This window comes from Bicyclus anynana, chromosome 22 (genome assembly GCF_947172395.1).
Source record: "Bicyclus anynana chromosome 22, ilBicAnyn1.1, whole genome shotgun sequence".
NCBI classification, from domain to species: domain Eukaryota; kingdom Metazoa; phylum Arthropoda; class Insecta; order Lepidoptera; family Nymphalidae; genus Bicyclus; species Bicyclus anynana.
Window position 1 is genome coordinate 3484453 of NC_069104.1, and position 21541 is coordinate 3505993.

At 37.6% G+C, this 21541-nt stretch overlaps 1 protein-coding gene and 1 non-coding gene across 2 annotated transcripts in view; one reads left to right on the top strand and one right to left on the bottom strand.

Annotated features, from left to right (window-relative positions):
• The window catches only part of LOC112044532 (rho GTPase-activating protein 7), a 379805-nt gene extending 358663 nt beyond the window's left edge, over nt 1-21142 (bottom strand). The window contains exon 1 of the mRNA XM_024080411.2: nt 20935-21142. Within this exon, the coding sequence (XP_023936179.1) occupies nt 20935-21127 (193 nt within the window). The 5' untranslated portion in view covers nt 21128-21142. The remainder of the gene's footprint in view (nt 1-20934) is intronic.
• On the top strand, nt 20768-20840 carry Trnak-cuu (transfer RNA lysine (anticodon CUU)). Its single transcript has one exon. It is a non-coding gene; the product is annotated as a tRNA-Lys (tRNA).
• Nucleotides 21143-21541: the final 399 nt, after the last annotated feature.

The following is a 21541-nucleotide window of genomic DNA, read 5'->3' on the forward strand; positions in this document are numbered from 1 at the left end:
TTACAGGAATATGACCTCTGCCTGCGATTCCGGAGGGTGTGGATTCGAATCCGGTCTGGTGAATGCACCTCCAACTTTTCAGTTGTATGCATTTTAGGATATTAAATATCACGTGTCTCAAATGGTGAAGGAAAAACATCGTGAGGAAATCTGCATACCAGAGAATTTTCCCAATTTTCTGCGTGTGTGAAGTCTGCCAATCCGCATTGGGCCAGCGTGTTGAACTATTGGCCTAACCCCTCTCATTCTGAGAGGAGGCTCGAGCTGAGCAATGAGTCGAATATGGGTTGATAATGATGTGTGAAAATCTTTATCTACAGCCTTCGAAGCAAACGCTAATTGTCAGACATTGAGGTCTTGAATCATAGCTGTCAATTGCGTCATTTCTCTAATTGGCCAGTCATGCGCGGAATGTTCGCCAGTTTTTTATGAATATCCTCACGCCATACGACTATTAGCTGAGGAGATTGTGGCGATTTTGGTGGACCCTATGAATTAATCTTAAGCGAAGGTTACGCAAACATCCTGGGCCTGCAGCCATGTGGAACGTTGATTTTCTTTTTACAATGGTTAACGCTTCGAAAATTTACAAATATATGGGAATGACATTTGCTATCGAGAGGTCACGTGGTCACGTTATCGATCGGGTCTGTCATTGGCATACGTTTTTATAGTTTTTGAAGCGTTAGCGTTTGTAGAAAGACTCACTCAATCATAAATTTCTTAACACAAATATCCCTCTCCTATGCTCCCATTTTGACGGCCTCCATGACGCAGTGGTATGCGTGGTGGATTTACAAGACGGAGGTCCTAGGTTCGATCCCCGGTTGGGCCGATTAAGGTTTTCTTAATTGGTCCAGGTCTGGCTGGTGGGAGGTTTCGGTCGTGGCTAGTTACCACCCTACCGACAAAGACGTACCGCCAAGCGATTTAGCGTTCCGGTACGATGTCGTGTAGAAACCGAAAGGAGTGATTTTCATCCTCCTCCTAACAAGTTAGCCCGCTTCCATCTTAGACTGCATCATCACTTACCATCAGGTGAGATTGTAGTCAAGGGTTAGCTAGAGAGCTAACTAAAGAATACAAAAAAAAAAGCGTCTAAATGAAATTAAGACAATTATGTCTTAATTTCAGTTGTCCGCCTCAGTTTTGATGTGCCCTATCTCTAGTATAAAATATCATTGCTTCTATACTTACATTATTTTGACTACCAGCTCTGAGTCTAAAAATTATATCGCCATTGGCCAGTTTTTGTGCGTTCGCGCAGATTGTCGACGCGTTCGTAGAAAAACTGACCGCTGAATAGATGAAGGCCGTGGGTGGACGGGCTCTGAAGTTTAGCATTAGCATTGACCTCCGAGTTGCAGCGGGATACTTTTTAAAATCCTACTAATATTATAAACGCGAAAGTTTGTATCGATGTTTGGATGTTTGTTACTCTTTAACGGCGCTACTACTGAAGCGATTTGGCTAAAATTTAGAATAGAAATGGATTTTACTTTAGATTAACACATAGGTTACTTTTTATCCGGAAAAAAACCATGGTTAATTTCATTAATTTCAGTTTAATTAAATATCACGTGTCTCAAACGGTGAAGGAAAAACATCGTGAGGAAATCTGCATACCAGAGAATTTTCCCAATTTTTTGCGTGTGTGAAGTCTGCCAATCCGCATTGGGCCAGCGTGGTGGACTATTGGCCTGACCCCTTTCATTCTAAGAGGAGACTCGAGCTCAGCAGTGAGTCGAATATGGGTTGATAACGACAAGTGTAGGTGACATGGCGCTAAATAATCTAGATAGTTACATGTTAACTTCGATTGCAACCGTACATGTCATTTGATTACCCCGCACGGCCCGATCGTTACGTAAAAAGGTTATTGTGTTTCGACGGGAAATAACAGACGCGGCGCGTGCGCGAAAGTAAACTTAATACGACATCTGGCGGCTGGTGCAAGTTATGAACTTTGCGTCTTTATTACTGAGCTGATCTATCGGAAATGAGGAGATCCGCAGACGAACCAAAGTCACCGACACAGCTCAGCGAGTCGCGAAGCTGAAGTAGCAATGGGCAGGCCGCATAGTTCGAAGAGCCGATGGACGTTGGGGTCCCAAGGTGCTGGAATTGCGACCCCGCACCGGAAAGCCGTGATGAGAGCCGTGATCGCCCCGTGGATATGGCCTCTGCCTCCGATTCCGGAGGGTGTTCAGTTCTGTGCATTTTAAGAATTTAAATATCACGTGCCTCAAAAACGGTGAAGGTAAACATCGTGAAGAAACCTGCATACCAGAGAGTTTTCTTAATTCTCTGCGTGTGTGAAGTCTGCCAATTCGCATTTTGCCAGCGTGGTGGACTATTAGCCTAACCCCTCTCATCTGAGAGGAGACTCGAGCTCAGCAGTGAGCCGAATATGGGCTGATAACGACGACTGGAAAGCGCAGTATTGGTCGACCCTCCACTAGGTGGTCTGAAGACATAGCGGGTTGCGGGGAGCCGCTGGATGCTGGCGGCTCGAGATCGTTTTGTTTGAAAGTCCATGCAAGAGGCCTATGTGCAACTGTGGACGTCCATCGGCTGATAATGATGATGATGGTGGTTTTATTACCCCAATCATCATTATATCATTATCATTATCAATCTATTTTAACGGTCTACTAGGCCAGGACCATCCTTAAACAGGGGACATAAAACTTAGACCCAACAGAACAGTTAACAGCCACTGTTCACTGTTCTGTTGGGTGTTAATGTTAAATTCATGAAAACTCCTGGCTTGAAGGCGGTTGAATGGCGGCTTGATTTTTTTCAACACTGCAATTACTGATATTCTTCAACCGATTTACATAGTTCCTAAACAAGTTAAATAGGTAAGTTAAACTTCTTCAAGAATCATATTTATGTAATTATATCCATAAGTAACTTGAACTTTTTCAAGAATCATAATTTATATCCAATAGTTCACCATGAAACAATTTTCAACAGCATGAAAATCTGTAAAAAAACTCGAAGAAACAAATGAACTATACTGCATATAACCAAGTATTACTAAAGCCTTATTTTAGTTTTTTTAATCGCTGAAAGCTTTTGACTTTTGGGCGTAAAAGCGCCGTAGGGTAAAATATTCGAATCGCATCGTATAGGGTTACAACCCACGAGCTTCCGTACACCTACCCTATTCTATTTTATGACTCACCTCTATTTTTATCTCTTTCACACCCGCTACAGTACGTGAAATAGAGAAAGAGATGCTAAATGATACAATGAATAGAAGGAATTTCATAATAAGACACCAAAAAATTATATTTATAAAACAAGTCCCCTCATTGTACTCGCAAATATCCAATGTCCGAATAGAGAAATGAATAGATGCGATTTGGCAAAAAAAAAAAAATTTAATTATTAAAGTAGGGGAGACCGGGTACAAAAGTAACGGCGGGTCGAAAGTAACAAATGCTCTGTAAGGATATCCAACAGTCAAACACCACGTCGATGTCGTAAGTTAACAACAGGGCGGTACTCCCCTTCCTTGCGTTCAATCGCCACGCGCGCCTTGCGCTGCTAGGTTAAGTGAGAAGACGTTTTGTGATTTCGCACATCAAACGTAAGTGTTTTGTTGTTCTGTTATTTAGTGTTTTCGTAGTCTTTTAAAAATGATACGAATCTGAATATTTGCATGTTGATTCTTGATTAGATTGATTACACAGTATTTTAATTAATTTTGCTCTAGCACATTACATTTTAAGGTTATCTTTTATATTTTAACAGAAATGTGGTCGGGTACAAAAGTAACATAGCCCTATGGGTACACAAGTAACATTTTTACTTTTGTCCCCGTACTGATTTGCTAACTTTTTTTGCTTATCATTGTTGTGTGTTAACAGGATCGTCTAATACTGATCGGCTTCTACAAATAAACAGTGAAATTCCATCTAATGACGTTTTGACTATTCTTGATGCAACAACCCCCATCTTAGTTGATCCAGATACTCCAGTTGATAATCTTCCAGCGTCGAGTGACCAAATTATCGAGCAAACAGTAAACAATGATTTGTCAAATATAGTATCATCTAATCAAGGATCCAATTCGCCTACACCAGAACCTAGCGGGTTACAGCAAGCAAATTCCTGTCAGCCATTTGATTTAACACCTAAAGATCTGAGACCCTTACCAAAAGCAGGCCCCAGGACTGCAAGAAGCAGAGGATGTAAAAAACGTAAGACAGCAATATTGACGGACACGCCCGACCGAAAAAAAGGCAATTGAGGAAGAACAGAACCTAAAAAAAATTAAAAGTAAGGGAAGGGTTTTACCACCTGGTACTGGAAATGGCAAGAAAAAGTTACGAAAAAAAGTAAAGAAATATCTACAAAAGGGAAGGGAAAAGGAAAAAAGACAAAGAAGGCAGCTGAAGAGAAGGAAAGAAATTCAGACAACGAAGATTGCTATTGTCTCGTTTGTTTAGAACAATAGCCGGCCAAGTGAACAGTGGGTTCAATGTCTCTCGTGTAAAATGTCACACGCCGAATATGTCGATGATGATGCTAATAAAATAAGACTGATTGTAAAAATGATTACATAAAGTTAAAAAATTACTGATCTCATTACTAGAAGAAATAATAATTTGTTTTGTTATCTTTAAATATCTTTTTTTAGTTTTTAAGCATTTTGAATGCAACTTCTTTGAATACAAAGACTTTAAATAAATAATATGTTGATTTAGTATGTCATATTGTTTTCTTTACGAACCCTTTCAGTCTGTTACTTTTGACCCACAATGTGTTACTTTCGTCCTGCCTACGTGGTCGGAAGTAACAACTTCCCATTTTTTTTCGAGTCTCTGGTTTTCATATCAAATGACCAATAAAAAGCAAAATTGAGATACCGATGTAAAGACCATAAATGGAATGTTTAAATGGTTTTATTCATTTCTATAAAATATTCATGTATAACCAGAAATCAATGTAAATGTTCAAAATGTTACTTTTGTACCCGATCTCCCCTACCTATATAATTTAACAGTTTTTGGTGATGTGCTTGCTTCTGAAATCAGGCTCAATGGTACCGAAAATCCATGATTCTCGAAGGATTTGTGAAAAATTTAATTTTACACGGAGGAAGTCGCAGGCATCCGCTAGTTCACAAATAATATGGTATTTGATTTGAGCGTACCTTTTCTAAAGTATTATTTCTTTTTTCCACAAATTTTGCAATTATTTCTCTTTTTAACCGACTTCAAAAAAAGGAGGAGGTTTCTTCAATTCGACCGTATATATTTTCCGCATTGTTGTCAACTAGTTAGGCTTCGAATGAAATTTATAATACCGCCAATTTCTCAACTTTATTTGGGTTGTCACTAAGAATTTTTTAGTAGTGTGTAAAACTAAATCTTATACTAATATTACAAAGGGGTAAAGTTTGTGGTACTGTATCTCTGGATCTACTGAACTGATTTTGAAACTTTTTTACCACTATAAAGCCACGTTATTTGTGAGTGTCATAGGATATATTTTATCCTCGTACTCTCACGGTAACAGAAACCAAGGGTCATCGGCTAGTATTCCATATAAAAACATGGGTAAAAGAAAATATTCATTATGGAGTCTCAACACATCCCCTGTTCTACGTAATGGCCGAACAAGGCTTCTTTGTGTCTAATTACGAATGAAAGAAAATATTGAAACACAACCTGCGACGGACAGACAAATTGGCAATGTGATTCATCATGCCTTCTATATTTATAATATAACATAAATGTTGGTTAACTTTGTTTTGTTATACTAATGAAGGACATAAACGACGATTAGCTATCCTATTACCAACTTATTAACGAACTACCTTATTAACTGTTGGTGATTCCTAACTCACGTATTCACTATTAATTTGTTGATAACTGATCAAAATTACTAACCAATGTGTTTAACATTGTCTGGTCTTTACGGAATACGAAAAATGCGGATGTTATTGACTTGATGTTAATTATATTAGATGGCTAACAGTAATGGTAAGTGATTAGGCCAGCTGAAAACTTTAAAGATATAAAGAAATTCTAACGTAAAAAAATATCGTATAATTAGGTGTAAGGTATCACCTTTATAATTAAGCATAATAATTTCATTTAATATAGCTAATATTATAGCATGAAACGTCGGGTAAAGTTATTATTAGATAATGGTGATACTTAAAGTCGAAAACTTAACATTAAAGTTACGAGGGTTCAAAAGCACCTTGGTCCAAGAAGAACCCACAACAAACTCAACCAAGGAATTTTATTTTGTTTATCACCATAGCTTTTTAAAATATATTTTTCATTTTTCGTGTAAAATCCTACTAATATTATAAACACAAAAGTTTGTAAGGATGTTTGCATGTTTGTTACTCTTTAACGACGCAACTACAAAACCGATTTGGCTGAAATTTGGAATAGAAATAGATTTTACTCTGGATTAACATATAGGCTACTAAAATCCTTGGATTCACGAGATTTACGAAAACTTAATTTTTTTTGATGGTATGATATGTTTGTTACTCTTTCACGCCTCGGCCACTGAACGGAATCGCCTGAAATTGAAGTAGAGATAGATTATAGTCTGGATTAATACATAGGCTACTTTTTACGCCGAAAAAATCCATGGATTTGTGAAAAAGTAAATTCCACGCGGACGAAGTCGCGGGCGTCCGCTAGTTAATGATATTTCTTCTTTCTAGGCTTTTCCGCATTTCACCATGATATTGACTATTGTGCGTACATAACAAATTATTCAGATAATCATTAAAAACATGCTTATTTGCATAAAAACATTGATTCTAAATTAACTCGCACTCTACATACGAGATTACGAAATATAAAGAAAGATAAATACAAAATTGTAAAAAATTGTCTACAAGTCATTTATTAATCCGAAAGGACATCGTAATATGTTAAAAGTGAAATTAATTTGATTTTATAATATTATATTTTTATTTGTTAAGGCGAAGCTCTGTTTAAAACAGCACGTCCATATTACTAGCAAACGCTCGCGAATCCGTTTGCAAATTTTGTTTTTCACAAAAACGATATAAAAAAAGATAAAATATAATAATTGTATAACGATAAAAACGATAAAAAGTCGCATTGGTTCTGCTATGAGGTCCAATTTATTATTATTTATACCACAATTCATCAAAATTGATTCAGCGGTTTTCCTGTGAAATACCTTTTCAGATAGAAGGGCTTTAGTATTTATAATATTAGTAAGGATTTACTTTTAATGAATTAAATCCGGTTCGAACCGGTTAACCCTGAATTAGATTCACGGGATAATATTATAATGCAGGTCTCACACTTCTGATTGTATAAATTGTAAGATGATTGTCAGCTCCCTTTTTGCGTGACGTTTCCAACAGTTAGATTGAAATCTGTCATAGTCAGACCTTCTAGACCTAGTTTTATAAAATGTGTAAGTTCGTCAGATCATAATCAACAGGTAAATACGGTAGGCAACTATGAGTTTTGACTGTGGTGGTCTTAAAAGGTTGCAAGTTACAATCATCTCAATCATTATCATATACACCTAGTACAAAGTGCAAAACATTAAAAAATATAAAACCGGGAAATATCAAAAACCGCTTGATTTACAAAAATTAAATTTGACAGGAAAGTAGTTTGTAGTTAGTAGACGTCAGCTAACAACGGATTGTGCAAGAGAGCCGGATTAAGGAGGTCTAAGAGCGGACGAAGTTGTAGGCATTCACTAGTTTTTTTATATTTTCGACGGCTTAATCCTACTAATATTATAAATGCGAAAGTTTGTATGGATGTTTGTATGTATGTTTGGATGTTTGGCAATTGGGAATTGGATTACTTATGATATCCCATCCAGCCGCTGGATGCTGGCGACTCGAGGCTGTTATGTTAGGAAGTCCATGCAAGAGGTCTATGTCCAGCAGTGGACGCCCACCGGCAATGATGATGATGATGATACAGAATTAAAAAATAATCTTACATCACCCTTTTATATCACTTTAACTATTACAGAAAACTGCATTAAAATCCGTTTAACAGTTAAGATTTATGTGAACAAACAGCGGAAGTGACTTCAATTTATACTATGTAATGACAAAGGTCTGGTCAACACAGGCTTTTACATCAAGTGCATTAATTGTATAATTTATAAAAAAAGGAATTAATTTCCTCTTATTTTCTTAATAAAGTAAAATCTAGCGCAAAAGGTTGTTAGTAGTAGTTTTTGCTGATTGCAACTTGCAACTCATCCTTGTTGCAATCAATTAAATTCAAAATTCATTTTATTCAATAAAAACTTGAAAATTCATATTGAATAGGGATGATGACAGTTTTTTAAATTGTATATAAATTAAGAGTATACTAATAGTAAAGCAATTTTGTAAAAGGAACAGGGTATCTGCGATCATTACCTTCGGAGCTACAGGGATTTAAAGGGTCAGATTTGCGGCGCTGCCGCGGATCCCTGAAAAACGCCCCATACAAAATGGCTCGAAAAACTGACGTCATAGGCAATGTAATGATCGTTAGATTTGTATGCGCGTTCAAACAAAATTACTAATATCTTTGTTATTTGTGCGTTTATCTTTATAGTTCATATATTAAAAAATGTCACATTTAATGTAAGGAAGCTAAAACTGTATGAATTTTCATCTAATTACGATAAAAAAATTTTAATAGTTTTTGAAATTTTATAATCTCATTTATTTTGCAAATATCCAGACAATCTTTGCTTTTTATGTATAAATTAGTTAACATTGACCCTATTTACCCTAATGTATCAAAAAAATCAATATATTCAAACCTAGTCATCATCCCCATTATCATCTAGGCTCACTACAGGGCCATATTTTTTATTCTCTACAAGTTAGACCTTGACTACAATCTCACCTGATGGTAAGTGATGATGCAATCTAAGCAGGCTAACTTGTTCCACAAATCCACACTCCTTTAGGTTTCTACACGGCATCGTACCGGAACGCTTGGCGGTACGTCTTTGCCAGTAGTGTGGTAACTAGCCACGGCCGAAGCCTCCCACCAGCCAGACCTGGCCTAATTAAGAAAACTTCAATCGGCCCAGTCAGATATCGAACCCAGGACCTCTGTCCAATAAGTCGACTGCGCCACAGAAGCCAAATATACCTATACCATTCGACCAAAGGCATATCTCGTGAAGATAAATAGGCAAAATGTCAACCAATGGCGGTACAAGTCCCCATCCCGTCTCTTTCGTCCCAACGCCAACGAAAGAGAGAGATACGTCGTTGGACGCATAGTGCGCTTAGTAATATATTTCGCACCGGCCAAATTGTTCGATATTTACATTATTATTAATAGCGGGCCCAGGCAAGCATCGCTTTGTCTTATTCAACTTAACAACTTTACTTGTACATATTATGTTTCCTGTGACTTTACCCCATTGGCTAGTACAATTACGCATGGAAACAATAACCTATCGGCGACAAACAGAGGCCTTTGCCGCTTAGAATTAGAGTATTACAATTTAACCACCTTACTCCTAATACTCGAATACTTAAAATCTATTGCCATGTTAGGTAATAGATTTTTAGTATGCAAATGTAATACCTATACCTAATGCAAATAGTAAACGTGACATTTTTATTCTTACGTGCCGTATTCGTAAAATATTCATACAATGTAAGTACAGCGCGCCAATTGTTCGGATTTTGTAACAACAGAGTCTTGAAGTCATATCATTCATAGTATTTATATAATACCTATAATGATTTTATTCTTGAGCAATATAACATCATCATTCATCATTTATTTTAACGACCCACTTCAGGGCTAAGCCTTCATAGGACTTCTATATAAGGAGAGAGCTCAAGTGGTCTAAGGCAGTGGCGTGCACAACCTTTTTGACTAGAGTATGCACTATACGTACAAATTATAAAAAGTGGAAAATTCCTTGTGTGATTTAGGTTCATCAGGGCATTTTTGTATCTATGCAATGCATGCTATCTAAGCTCCATATCCGAACGGATATGGAGCTTAGATAGCATAGCTTAGACCCACCACGTTATTCCAATGCGGGGCGAAAGTCTTAAAATTTTAAAAGTTAAATTCTTTACCGACCACAATTAGATCTTAACAATAATCTAGCTGGTAAGGAGGCTTCAGCCCTGGCTAGTTACTACCCTACCGGCAAAGACGTACCGCCAATTGATTTAGCGTTCTGGTACGTTGCCGTGTAGAAACCGAAAGGGGTGTGAATTGTCTTCCTACTCCTAACAAGTTAGCCCGCTACCATCTTAGATTACATCATCACTCACCATCAGGTGAGATTGTTGTCAAGGGCTAACTTGTAAAGAATAAAAAATATATCGGGAAGATAAGACACCCAAATTCGCAACGCTGGGTTGATAATGATTTTTACTGACTTTTTTATGTTCTTAGAAGTCGTACTTTGTTTTTATGAGCAAAAAGCCGTATTTTAATAAATGTTTTATATTCTGCCAATATAGCACTCCCCCTTAATAGCACGCTATTTATCAATATCGGAAAGATTTCTAACTATACATTATACTAAGTCGGGGTTTCCAATACATTTAGCAAAGTGATATCAATTAACTAATAAAATTTATATGCCCCCTAATAAGCTCGCGGACATTTTATAATCGAGTTAACTTAATCAATAACTTACATAAATCCTTGACTTAATGTATAGAAATCGGTAATATATAACTCAAAGTTTATAACGAAATTTCTAGATTATTCTACCTAATCGTATTTTATATTCATACTAGCGGACGCCCGCGACATCGTCCGCGTGGAATTTAGTTTTTTACAAATCCCTCGGGAACCATGAAATTTTTAGGGATAAAAAGTAGCCTATGTGTTAATCCAGGCTTAATATATCGTAATACCTAATTTCAGCTAATTCAATTCGGTAGTCAAGGCGTGAAAGAGTAACAAACATTTATATCATCAAAATCATCCGTTTTCGCAAATCTCGGGAAATCATGGATAAAAAATAGCCTATGTGTTAATCCAGAGTAAAATTTATTTCTTTTCCAAATTTCAGCCAAATTGCTTCAGTAGTAGCGGTGTTAAAGAGTGACAAACGTCTAAACATCCATACAAACTTTCGCGTTTATAATATTAGTAGGATAATAAAATTGTATTGATAAGGAGGACCGTGTTTTTTGAGACATAAATAAGTAACAATATCTACAGAAAACCTCCGTTTTCATTGAAACAAAGACGAAGCGAGATGTCACGTTTTCTCTATTTCGATTTAGTAGCAATTACAATTTTAATAAAAAAATTGTTACTAAATATTTTTTGAAAGTTACATAATGTCTACCACTGACGTTCAAGTAAGCTCACATACCTACGCTAGTGGCTTGACAGCCGATAAAACTGATCATGTGCTGGTCGCGATGTGCATGACCTCAAGCCGAACGCTACCAACACTCGATCAGTTTTATCGGACGTCCAGCCGTTAGCGCTGCAAACATGTGGGCTTATCGGATGGTGAGTGGGTAGCATTATACAAACCTCAAACTCCTTTTCAGGTCCAACCTACCTACTGTAAACTGTTGAGGAGTTCCCTATCTGAGTTTCAGCTCCGCCATCGCGACTATAGACTTTCATTACATTATAGTGCTTCAAACTACTTAATGAAAAAAATAGCAAAGGCACTAGTCGTCCCTACGATTTTTGAAAGTTTCCTTCGATTTATCCAGGATCCCATCATGAGATCCTAACATTATGACAATGGTACCACCTCAGGAGTATATCCTATCAATCAAAAAAGAATGGGGATGATGACTAGGTTTGAATATATTGATTTTTATGATACATTCGGGTAAATAAGATCAATGTTAACTTGATTGAACGCGCTAATCTCAGGAACTACTGGTCCGATTTGAAAAATTCTTTCAGTGTTAGATAGCCCATTTATCGAGGAAGGCTATATACTATATATTATCCCCGTATTCCTACGGGAACGGGAACCACGCGGGTGAAACCGCGCGGCGTCAGCTAGTTATGATATAAATCTAGTCGTTGTGTCCATTTAAGCTTTTAAATTTCCCAAAATTCGTAAATCGAGTTTTAGTTGCAATTTTCAAAACTTCAAAGCGACTCAATAAAAAATTTATAGTCAATTGCTAATTCAGCGTATTTGTATTAGAAGCGATTACTTCCTAACTACAACTGTCCCAATCCAAGCCTGTCCACTACACGACACGCGCACCCATTACCATACAATGAGTGCGTGCTAGCGCGCATCAATGTAGGGTTAGGGTGCCCATTGTAGCCCCTTGCACCACGGAACCACGATACAGTAAGTGCGTTATCAACTGAGTCGTCAAACGGAGTTCAGGTTATTGTCTATTCTAGCAACACATAGCCACGAATGACTATAGTATGTGCGTTATCAACGGGGTCGTTGATGCGTTATGACTACAACTGTCCCAATCCAAGCCTGTCCACTACAAGACACGCGCACCCATTACCATACAATGAGTGCGTGCTAGCGCGCATCAATGTAGGGTTAGGGTGCCCATTGTAGCCCCTTGCACCACGGAACCACGATACAGTAAGTGCGTTATCAACTGAGTCGTCGAGTGGAGTTAAAGTGGTCACTGTCGCTTGTACAATGGAACCACGAATTACTATAGTAAGTGTGTTATAAACTGAGTCGTCGGTGCATTCTGACTACAACTGTCCCAATCTAAGCCTGTCCACTACACGACACGCGTACCCATTACCATACAATACAATTAGGATGCCTATTGTTGCCCCTTGCATCACGGAACCACGATACAGTAAGTGCGTTATCAACTGAGTCGTCTGGTTAAAGTGGTCACTGTCGCTTTTTGTATCATGGAACCACGAATGGCTAAGTATAGTATGTGCGTTATCAACTGAGCCGTCGGGCTTTCATTCTTCTGTCCTACTCGTAGTCTGTCCTACACGACGCACGCGCCATTAGCATACAATGAATGCGTCCTAACGCGCATCCATGGGGGGTTAGGGTGCCCATTGTAGCCCCTTGCACCATGGAACCACAATACAGTAAGTGCGTTATCAACTGAGTCGTCTGGTTAAAGTAGTCGCCGTCGCTTTTTGTATCATGGAACCACAAATGACTAAGTATCGTAAGCGCGTTATCAACTGAGTCGTCTGGCCATCATTCTTCTGTCCTACTCGTAGTCTGTCCTACATGACGTACGCGCCAATACCATACAATGAGTGCGTGCTAACGCGCATCCATGAGGGGTTAGGGTGGCCATTGTAACCGGACTAAGCTGTTATCCCATCTTCTAAAAGGAGGGAGCCTTGTGTTTACGAGTCTTTAGTCTTTCCTTGGTCATATAATACAGAGAAACATAATTTAGTCCCCAGCAACCAACCACATTAAGAACTGATAAATCTATCTAAATGTTGTTACAATATTTAGATAAATGAGACAATTTTAAAAACTTTACCAATTGTGTAAGAATTAGTGATTACTAATTAGTAGTAATGAATGATTATTTTTCTATGCTGTTTTGGATAATCGGGTTCCAAATTCAAATCTTAAATAGGTCTATGAAATCTTGAAATTTTCAGTAGCAGCCAGTTATGAATTTAGTGGATGTGACATTAGGTACACCCCTTGTACTTCATACGTCAAGTAGTATCTTGCTGAGTAAAAGATTCAAATCTCTCCTATAAGGAAGTAAGAGCGAGAGAGAGAGGTTTGGCCTTGTAGTGGAACGGACACATTAAAAAAAGTCAATAATTATTGGTACTAAACTATGAGTGACTCGATACTGTCCCCACCTTCAGCCAGTAATGGTCACCGTACACATAGCATCGGTCCTTAACCCTGCCATATATTTATCCGACTGACTGTTCACCTCACTCATTACATTTTCCTGTTTCATCCCCGCACTTAGGAGCAGATGCGTGCACATAGTGACACTTTAATTAAACTACGCATTCCTTAGGGTGCTTTTCCACCAGAGATGTGCTATGTAGCCATGCTGCGAAGATGTGAAATCTGCGTTATGAAAATATGTGACCGTTTTCACCAATACCACCAATACTAAGCTATGTAACTTTGCGAGGAAGCTAGCTCGAGCTACGAGTATGCGATGACGGCGCATAGCAGGAATCCATAGCTCGCATCCTTAGCACACATCTATAACATGCATCCTTAGCATGCATCTATAACACGCATCCATAGCACGCATCCTTTCATATAAAAAACATAATATCTTAGTTGAACCCATCAGTGCTTCGAGTATGTGCACCAATGAATATGGTTCGTCATCAACCCATATTCGGCTCACTGCTGAGCTCGAGTCTCCTCTCAGAATGAGAGGGGTTAGGCCAATAGTCCACCACGCTGGCCCAATGCGGATTAGCAGACTTAACACACGCAGAGAATTATGATAATTCTCTGGTATGCAGGTTTCCTCACGATGTTTTTCTTCAGCGTTTGAGTGATATTTAATTTCTTAAAATGCATACAACTGAAAAGTTGGAGGTGCATGCCCCGGACCGGATTCGAACCCACACCCTCCGGAATCGGAGGCAGAGGTCATATCCACACACACACATATCATGAATATGATTGGTGGATAGCAAACGCATCCATAGCATAGCACATCTCTGGTGGAACAGCATCTTAAGGATACTATAAAATAATCTCCTACTTGATTAGAAAATGATATACATGGTGTATTTTATAGATCCTTTCCACACAAAGAACTCTATTATTATCAAAAACACGAAAGTTTGTAACTTTATTTTATTCTCTACAAGTTAGCACTTGACTACAGTCTCACCCGACGTTTAGTGATGATGAAGCGGGCTAACTTGTTAGGAGTAGGGTGAAAATCCACACCCCTTTCGGTTTCTACAGGCCATCGTACCGGAACGCTAAATCGCTTGGCGGTACGTCTTCGCCGGTAGGATGGTTCGCCCAGCACGGCCGCAGCCTCCTACCAGCCAGACTTCGACCAATTAAGCAAACATCAATCGGCCCAGCCGGTGATCGAACGCAGAACCACCATCTTGTAAAACCACCGCGCATACCGTCGTCAATACTGAATACAATAATGGATGTTTGTTACTCTTTCTTGCCTAAACTACTGAACCGATTTAGCTGAAATTTTTATCCCAGAAAAGTTTATGGTTCCCGCGGGATATTCCAAAAACTAAATTTAACTCGGACGAAATCCTCGTCTTCAAGTTATATTACGAGTACAAAGGTGAAAAGTTTGTGTGTGCGTATGTTTGTTACTCTAAATTTAGAGTGAGATTACCACCATGTAGTTAAACCATGTAGGCTAGGTACTTTATTCTCTAGAAAAATCACCATAGGCATCCGATATAATCCGGTAGGTAATAATATTGTTCAGTTTTAAGATGAAAAAGTAACAGACATACATACTTCCGTATTCCTAACAATATCAGTATGGATTTTTTGATTAAACAAGAAGCATCGATTTAGAAATTGTAGTCGAATAACTCAATTTCAAACGCCTGCAGTTATTGCATAGCAAATTTGCAGTGGCACAAATTTGATATGAATTTAGAGCAGACACTTGAATTGAATAAATTATCATGCTATCTATATGGCATATCGACTCGACATCGTATAAGTCGTCTATACTTTATAAAAGTCAGAATTTAATTATTTGAGTGTACCTATGTAAGCTTACCTATGTCATCTGCGTTGGGCCAGCTTTTCATTCTGCGAGGAAACTCGAGCTCAGTAGTGAGCCGAATATGGATTGATAATGAATGAATGTAAGCTTACTTTAAACAATGATAGGAACGTAATTGTTATTGTAGTATTTACAAGCGGACCTTTTGTGTTTTCACTAGCGTAGTTCACGTTCCCTTCGAAAAGGGGTATAAATATAGTCTATATTACTCACCGATAATGCAGCTTTCCGCAGCACCGATAATTAGTTAAAAAAAAATGGTGAAAAATTCAGAAAGAATTACAAACAAACACATTCTCGATTTTATAATAGATAATAGATATACTAAATATAAAACTGGTTTTCTACTATCTTATTATATCTAGTGTACAGTTAAAATAGTTTTTTTTTTTCTACAAGTTAGCCCTTGACTACAATCTCACCTTAAATGATGATGCAATCTAAGATGGAAGCGGATTAACTTGTTAGGAGTGGGATGATTATTCACACCCCTTTTGGTTTCTACACGACATCGGAACACTAAATTTCGTGGCGGTCGGTCTTTGCCGTTGGGTGGTAACTAGCCACGGCCAAAACCTCTCACCAGCCAGACCTGGACCAAAGATTATGATGATTGATTCTCGATTTTATAATAGATAATAGATATACTAAATATCGATTTTATAATAGACTAGCTGACACCACGCGGTTTTACCCGCATGATTCCTGTTTCCGTAGGAATTCGGAGATAATATATAGCCTATAGCCTTCCTCGATAAATGGGATATCTAACACAGAAAGAATTTTTCAAATCGGACCAGTAGTTCCTGAGATTAGCGCGTTCAATCAAATAAACAAAAAAGCAAACAAACAAACTCTTCAGATGTATGATATTAGTATAGATATACAAAATATCGATTTTATAATAGATTTATATAAAATATCGATTTTATAATAAACCTAAAAATAACTCGTATGGTTCTATCTAAGTTACATTCAATATCGGAAATAGACAGAACTATTTCCCTTGATATCGGATCTGATATTGAAAATACTCAACCGAATAGCGGTTTAATAGCGAACGACGCAATATAGTTGGTTTGGCTCAAAGCCACGCCGCACGCAATGTTTATGATCGTTCCACAAGTTTTGGAGACGAACATTTTCTATGACGTATCGCAGTATAGCCCACCAACCCGCAATGGAGTAGCTTGATGGGTGGCTCCATAGCCCTTCTCCTATAAGAAGGGTGGCCTGGTCTTGTCAAGTCAAGTTCTTAATGTATCCTATTCAAGGATTAGGATACATCAAGCGTTTTACAAGTTTGGAGACGGATATTTTCTATGACGTATCATACTATGACAGTCTAGACCTATCCTCAATTATAATGAGTCAAGGATTAGTATACGTCAAGCGTTTTACTAAAGTTAGTTTGGAGACAGATATTTTTTATGACGTATCATAGTATGACAGTCTTGACATATCCTCAACAATGAGTCAAGGATTAGGATACATCAGTCAATTTCAAGCGTTTCAGTTTTGGACACGGATATTTTCTCAAGGATTAGGATACATCAAGCGTTTCACAAGTTTTGGAGACGGATATTTTCAATGACGTATCATACTATGACAGTCTTGACGTATCCTCAACATCGTTTAAGTCAAGGTTTAGGACTCATTAGTCAACTTCAAGCGACTACTACTACACTACAAGTACCTACAATTTGAAAAATCCTTTCTCTGTTAGAGAGCCCATTTATCGAGGAAGGCTATAGGCTATATATTATCCCCGTATTCCCACGGAAACGGGAACCACGCGGGTAAAACCGCGCGGCGTCAGCTGTGTTATTGTATAATGGTGATAATAATTGGTCGTGGTAAAATTTAAAAAGAAAATCGCCTTGGTCCGAGAAAATTTGTTATTATTTTATTATAGTTTGAAAATTCTTCACCTTCTATTTTTGAACCATTTCATAGAGTTCAATGTATCGAATACGTTTTAATTTCAAGTGCTTTTTTGTTTCGATTCAATTTAAATCGGCAAATGCATAAAGTAATAACAATTGTGGTTGTTTTTCAAACTACGAATCTACAAACCGTTAAATTTTATGACTTCCCGTCTTCGCGGTAATTCCGATTTGAAATTTGCTTCGACTGTAGGTACGAGTAGGTATTAGAAAAGTGTTCTTCATTTGAAATTGAGTTTAATATTTTTTTAATGATTCCATTACTAGTATGATTCCGTTTAAATGATTCCGATTTTTTATAGTGATTCCGTTAGTCATTCGTAATCTTAATTAATATTTATAAAACTAGGTAGGTACAGTTCGTCATCAACCCATATTCGGCTCACTGCTGAGCTCGAGTCTCCTCTCAGAATGAGAGGGGTTAGGCCAATAGTCCACCACGCTGGCCCAATGCGGATTGGCAGACTTCACACACGCAGAGAATTAAGATAATTCTCTGGTATGCAGGTTTCCTCACGATGTTTTCCTTCACCGTTTGAGACACGTGATATTTTAATTTCTTAAAATGCACACAACTGAAAAGTTGGAGGTGCATGTCCCAGACCGGATTCGAACCCACACCCTCCGGAATCGGAGGCAGAGGTCATATCCACTGGGCTATCACGGTACAGTTAGGTAAACTGGATTTCTACTCTCTAGTGTACAGCTATATATATTTTTATCATCTACAAGTTAGCCCTTGACTACAATCTCACCCCATAATAAGTGATGATGCAATCTAAGATGGAAGCCGCCTGGTTAGGAGTAGGATGAAAATCGATCCTTTCGATGTTTGCACGTACAGGAACGCTAAATCGTTTAGCGGTACGTCTTTGCCGGTAAGATGGTAACTAGCCTCGGCAAGGTCGTTAATGACACTCCGATGATATGCGGGCGACGGGGAGAAAGACTGCGCGGGTGCTTGCGGGGAAGTAAGGTGCATCAGTGGGTGTTTTTCATTCATCGCTACCACCACCGGGAGTGTTAAGAACGAAGTTGCCAAGCTATAAATAGAGGATTTAATAAGATAAGGCCTCCGTGGCGCAGTGGTATGCGCGGTGGATTTACAATACGGAGGTCCTGGGTTCGATCCCCGGCTGGTCCGATTGACATTTTCTTAATTCGTCCAGGTCTGGCTGGTAGGAGGCTACGGCCGTGGTTAGTTACCACCTTACCGACAAAGACGTACCGCCAAGCGATTTAGCGTTCCGGTACGATGTCGTGTAGAAACCAAAAAGGGGTGTGGATTTTCATCCTTCTCCTAACAAATTAGCCCGCTTCTATCTTAGACTGCATCATCACTTACCATCAGGTGAGATTGTAGTCAAGGGCTGGGCTCATTTGTAAATAAAAAAAAACAAAATCCCGTTTTATACTTTAGATTGGTATTCTAGTAGCGCCAGATAGACATTCATCAAGATACAGTCATTTCATCTCGCCGAGTACTTGCAACGTTTATGGGTGCCTTTATCTATTGTAGTCTAGCTTTTATGGCCGGCTTTATATCGCCATCCCTTTTCTAATCTGCGCTGTTATTAACAATGCTGAGATAAGAAGAAGTTTAACTTTACAACGCGTTTTATTGGTACCTAAAAGTTATACGATTTGAAGTACGGATAATAAGTAATTTTTTAAACGACTTCAAAAAAAGGAGGAGCCTCCTCCTCCTTTTTTTTTATTCTTTACAAGTTAGCCCTTGACCACAATCTCACCTGATGATAAGTGATGATCTCAATTCGACTCGTATGTTTTTTTTTAATTTCTATAACTTACTAGCTTATAGCCGTGCGTTTTTACCCGCGTGGTTCCCGTTCCCGTAGGAAAACGGGGATAATTTATAGCCTATAGCCTTCCTCGATAAATGGGCTATTTTACACTGAAAGAATTTTTCAAATCGGACCAGTAGTTCCTGAGATTAACGCGTTCAATCAAACAAACAAACTCTTCAGTTTTATATAAGTATAGATAACTTCATAATTTCTTAAACGATTTTGTAATTTTTTTTCATTTGAAAGATTGATCCTATTTCATTTTCATGGAAATCGGTTTAGTAATTTTGTGTAAAAATATAAATATCGTAATTTCCCGTAATGTAGCGCTATTCACTATGCTAGGACACACTTTAAAACCAATGGAACCAACTTCAAAATCACAAAACTAAAAAGCGAAAAATAACATCGAATGTGCTACCTACCTTCTTAAGCCGATTAAATCATAAAGTTTTAGGATTCAAAGACAGTTCTTTCAGAAACGGCTTTAATTATTACGTCACAAGTGATCATAGCTCAGTGGTAAAGGGGCTGGACTCATCACCGTGAAAAATATATGGCAAATATTCCAAAAAAAAAAAAAAAATTAATTCCTTTCTAAGTTTTGAAATGTGTTTTTGCCGAATAAGCGGTCGGATCATTTTTACGTAAGAAGTTTGTTTTTTTTCATAATTTCCCAGTATACGGCAACATGATACCTCCACGCACTCCCGAGATAAAAGGTCTTGACAGACAGACAGACGGACGGCAAAGTGATCTTATAAGGGTTCCGTTTTTCCTTTTAAAGTACCTACCTCGTATGAAATACGGCGCCTAATTAAACAAAATCGAGGAATTCAGTCTGGTGTTGCAGTTACGTATACGTTTTAGAGTTCCGTAGGTAGTCAATAAGTTAACCCTTACAGTTGTGCCTTATCCATCTTTCCATCCGCTGTTTAGCTTAGAAACTTAGTATTAGTAAGCTGTAATTTAACATGAGTATAAACTCTAAGCACAAAAAAGTCTTTGAATAAATCTAGATTTATTTTATGTGATTTTGAGTGATGTATCGAAAAATGTTAAGCCACCTGGGAGCTTTCATCTAAAACGCTGCCGGATACTTAGAATAAAATACAGTGAGAGATGCTTTATAATAAAGGTATGTATAGATTAACTTACAACAAAGTCCGATCCGAATCTTCCAAAAAAATGGTTACGTAATCTGAAAGTGTACATTAATTTTTTGGCAGATGAAGTCGAGGGTTTCCGCTAGTTAATAATTTATAGTCAACGTTTATTAAAACATTTCTTAAAAAACGTACATTAATTTCGACCTGATTATAGCAGCCCGGCTAGCTCAGTCGGTAGAGCATGAGACTCTTAATCTCAGGGTCGTGGGTTCGAGCCCCACGTTGGGCGAAATAATTTTTATATTTTTTTATTTTTTATACTAAGCTAAAATAAAAAAAATTAAAACTAAGCAAATAAAAAAAAACGTTTATATACTATATACCTGCAATTTTTCGTTCCCTCATCTTCCTCCATAATTGTTCCGCTTTCCTCATAGGCCAGTTCTCGATTTTGGCACTGAAGCTCCTAAAGAACTTATACTCCTTGAAATGGGACATTCGCCGCTCCATTTTGCTTGGTATCTGTTCTGGCGGTGGCGGTGATGGAGCCTTGGGTGTAGAAGACGGAGACGCCATCTTGGATTATTTATATTTCAAACAACTCCAAGAACAAATTTTCAACGCATTTTCTAAATATCTCTTTTAAATTCGGTTTTGTTGACTTTGGCCCCTACTTTTGGTGATTTTTGTAACATCATTTTGTATTTTAATATTTTGTTGTTTTTTTAATGTAGGTAATAATTACATATATCACTTTTTATAATTTCAATTTCAATTATTTGTTTAAATATTAAATAAATATGATTTATTCAATTCACACTTAAATATTATTAAAATATTAAATTTTAACTATACTCTTAAATATTTTTAAATTTGATGATATTCAAATTGGACAATTAGTATACTTTTATTTAAAATAGATTTTGGCAAGCATTAAATAATTATTTAGTTACACTAAATATTAATTATTTAGATATCTTGTTGACGATA